Raw genomic sequence first — 2,842 nt, 5'->3', positions numbered from 1 at the left:
TTACTTTTGTTGCACTTTGCGGACTTATGATAAAGTTATATATATCTGTCTGAGCAGTACAATCCCTGTAAATGCGCACTACGTAAGCGCTCGGGCCCTTCCCGCACACCATACCTATAGTTCGGACTTCTTTAGTGTGTAAAGGCATGTGCACAAAATGACAAATTTTGCCAACACCTTGTAAATTGTAATTTTGTTTTTTAGAAAAGTAATAAATGGAAATTGAAAAATAGCTCTCAGCTCATTTACACGGATAGTTCAGCTTTATTATGTATGTTATAGTTTTTCGCAGTTATGCAAGCTGACATAGAATACTGTCACCGAAAAGTGTGACATGAATATACTGATAACTTTTCCCACTTTAGTCTTTTAATTAAAGTAAGAGTTAAGCACTTCATGGTTTTAATGTATTGTCACATTGGAAAAAAAGTTTGTTTTACAGTAACTTCGAAATTCCTCGGAAATCATATCATGTACCCCACCCACCTAATTCATAATTTCAAAATAGCATAGTTTTAAATGTTTTAGCTGCTACAATCTCAAGTTCGTTTATCTCTGTCCCTTCAAGTACAGTTTTTATCCATATTTAAATTGCATGACCCTCCAAAAATATTTTGTATTGAAAGAAGAAGGAATATATGGATATTTGACCCTTTTCAGTGCATTTAGATGTCCCGTAGAAGTCAGCGTAGTTGATAATTAGATAATACTAGTATGCGCGTTAGCTTTCTAATATAACCTAAAATCTATATGTCGCGGTGCTCGTGTTTCCATGGTAACGCATTTTCTTTCATTTTTAAACAATGATGGCTTCAGTGCTATTCTGTAAATGACCAGGTAACATTATAAGCAGAATACTAAACACTACATGTTTACATAGTACCCCTACTTATCTTAACGTTTGAAGTAACCATGACAACAGTGATGTTTAAAATATCATATTTCTTGCTTTTTTAACGGAGAAATGAGATCAAATGCAGTGTTGTTTAGTTTCTAGTTGAATGCCGCGGTTCGTGACTTTAACTTAGTGGCATATTTGCTTTCAATTTCAATGAACACCTAAACGAGGGAAGACACAAAATGTATTTAAAAGAACTCTTGAAAAGTTGCCATTCATACACCGTGAAAAGAAAGGTAATATTGGTAACAAAACTTCAAATAATACCAAGGTACACTTATTTATGTCTTTTACAATGTTTGCTAATGAGTGCCAAGTCTCGTAATTGCAAGGCCAAAGTAATTCTTAGAGGCAAATGTTTACAGGCATCGTTTCATGCTAAGTCCATAGCTTCGGCCTCGCTTTCTTTAACGTTTGAAAGATTTTACATGAATCAAAGTCGGAGACCAAGTACTAGTACTTAGACTTTATTTTATTTAGCCATGTTGTCATCTGTCTAAAAATAGCAACGAAAATGAATAGATCTACATGGTGTTTATAGACCTGTGGGGAGATTTGATTTGCTCGGTTCACAATTCTCTCACAGGTCCGTAAACACAATGCAGACCTAAGACCTATTCCTGGAACAATAACATTTTCTAATAGCCTGATTTATCAATGAATATCAGATTTGATGACTCTGTAGTCATTTATTCTTACAAAAGTAATGATGGCATTTTTAGGGGGTTCGTTTTGAGGAGGCTGCGCTTTTGGTGCGTGGCATTCCCTGTTTGATATTTTTCTTTGTTTTGATCATGATGGTTATATATTCTTATGAAATCCTAGGTGACTTCGACTAAGATAGTTACTTATTCTCACAAAAGCCTTGGCGGCTTCTGCCATAACTTACTATAAGTTACCATAAGTCCTCTTCTGATAGAAGGCTGGTCTCAGTCTCGTTCATCAGCTCTACATTCTTTATCGGCCAGGTTGCAATGTCCGATTCCAAGTCGTATAATATATCTTGTATATGCCAGTATTTTTCAAGTCTAACTTCAAATGTTAACACTGTCTTTGCACTGATGATACTTTCTGGTAGAGAGTTCCATATGACGACCACTTTCTGACCGAAGGAGAATTTTCTAATGTCAAGTCTGGGTCTATGGTTGAACCGATTCTTGGCATGCCCCCTTGTTGTTGTATCTTCTCGTAGTTTAGGTAACTGTGATTTGTCATAATAATACATGTCATTTAGGAGCTTGAACACTTCAATCATGTCCCCTCTCAGTCGCCTGTATTTTAGTGTCAGTAGTTTGAGAGTTCTTAGTTTTTCTTCGTATGAAAAGTTTGACAATCCTGGTATCATCTTGGTTGCTCTTCTTTGAATATTTTCAATGACTAGTATGTCTTTCTTTTTGTATGGGTTCCCATACAGAGTGTGCATATTCTGTCTAGGCAGTCATTTATTTTTACAAAGGCCGAGCCGGCTTCGAACTTGGTTTTCATTTATTCTTACAAAGGCCTACGTAGCTTTGACCGTGATGGCTATTTATTCTTACAAAGGCCGAGCCGGCTCCGAACTTGGTTTTCATTTATTCTTACAAAGGCCTGCATATTTTTGACCGTGATGGCTATTTATTCTTACAAAAGTCTAGGCGGCTTCGACCTCGCTTTTCATTTATTCGTACAAAAACGGAATTGTTTTTGACCTCTGTAAACACTAATTCTTACGAAAACTAGACCGATTTGATCTTGTCAGTCATTTGTTTTAACAAAGACCTGGACAGCTTCCGCTACGGTGGCCATTTGTTCTTTCAAAAACACCTAGACGGCTTCGACCTCGGTACTGATCTATTCCCACAAAGGCCATGATGGTTTCGACCGTCAAATGAATAGTTTAATTATTTGGCGCGGATTAACGAAAGTAATTAAAATCATCCTTGTCTCAAATCTAGCTGACTGATA

General features: G+C 36.5%; 1 protein-coding gene across 1 annotated transcript; it reads right to left on the bottom strand.

Annotated features, from left to right (window-relative positions):
* Positions 1–1,793: 1,793 nt before the first annotated feature.
* LOC128553828 (uncharacterized) lies at positions 1,794–2,321 on the bottom strand. Its single transcript, XM_053535015.1, has one exon. The coding sequence runs from the start codon at positions 2,319–2,321 to the stop codon at positions 1,794–1,796; it is 528 nt and encodes a 175-aa protein (XP_053390990.1).
* Positions 2,322–2,842: the final 521 nt, after the last annotated feature.

Source organism: Mercenaria mercenaria, unplaced genomic scaffold, assembly GCF_021730395.1.
Source record: "Mercenaria mercenaria strain notata unplaced genomic scaffold, MADL_Memer_1 contig_4360, whole genome shotgun sequence".
Taxonomy (NCBI): Eukaryota; Metazoa; Mollusca; class Bivalvia; order Venerida; family Veneridae; genus Mercenaria; species Mercenaria mercenaria.
The sequence above is the reverse complement of the archived record's forward strand: the minus strand, read 5'-3'. Positions and strand labels throughout refer to the sequence as shown.

What these genes read in the sequence shown, in the direction of transcription:
- LOC128553828 (XM_053535015.1), bottom strand. Translation starts at nt 2,321, where the DNA reads ATGCACACTCTGTATGGGAACCCATACAAAAAGAAAGACATACTAGTC.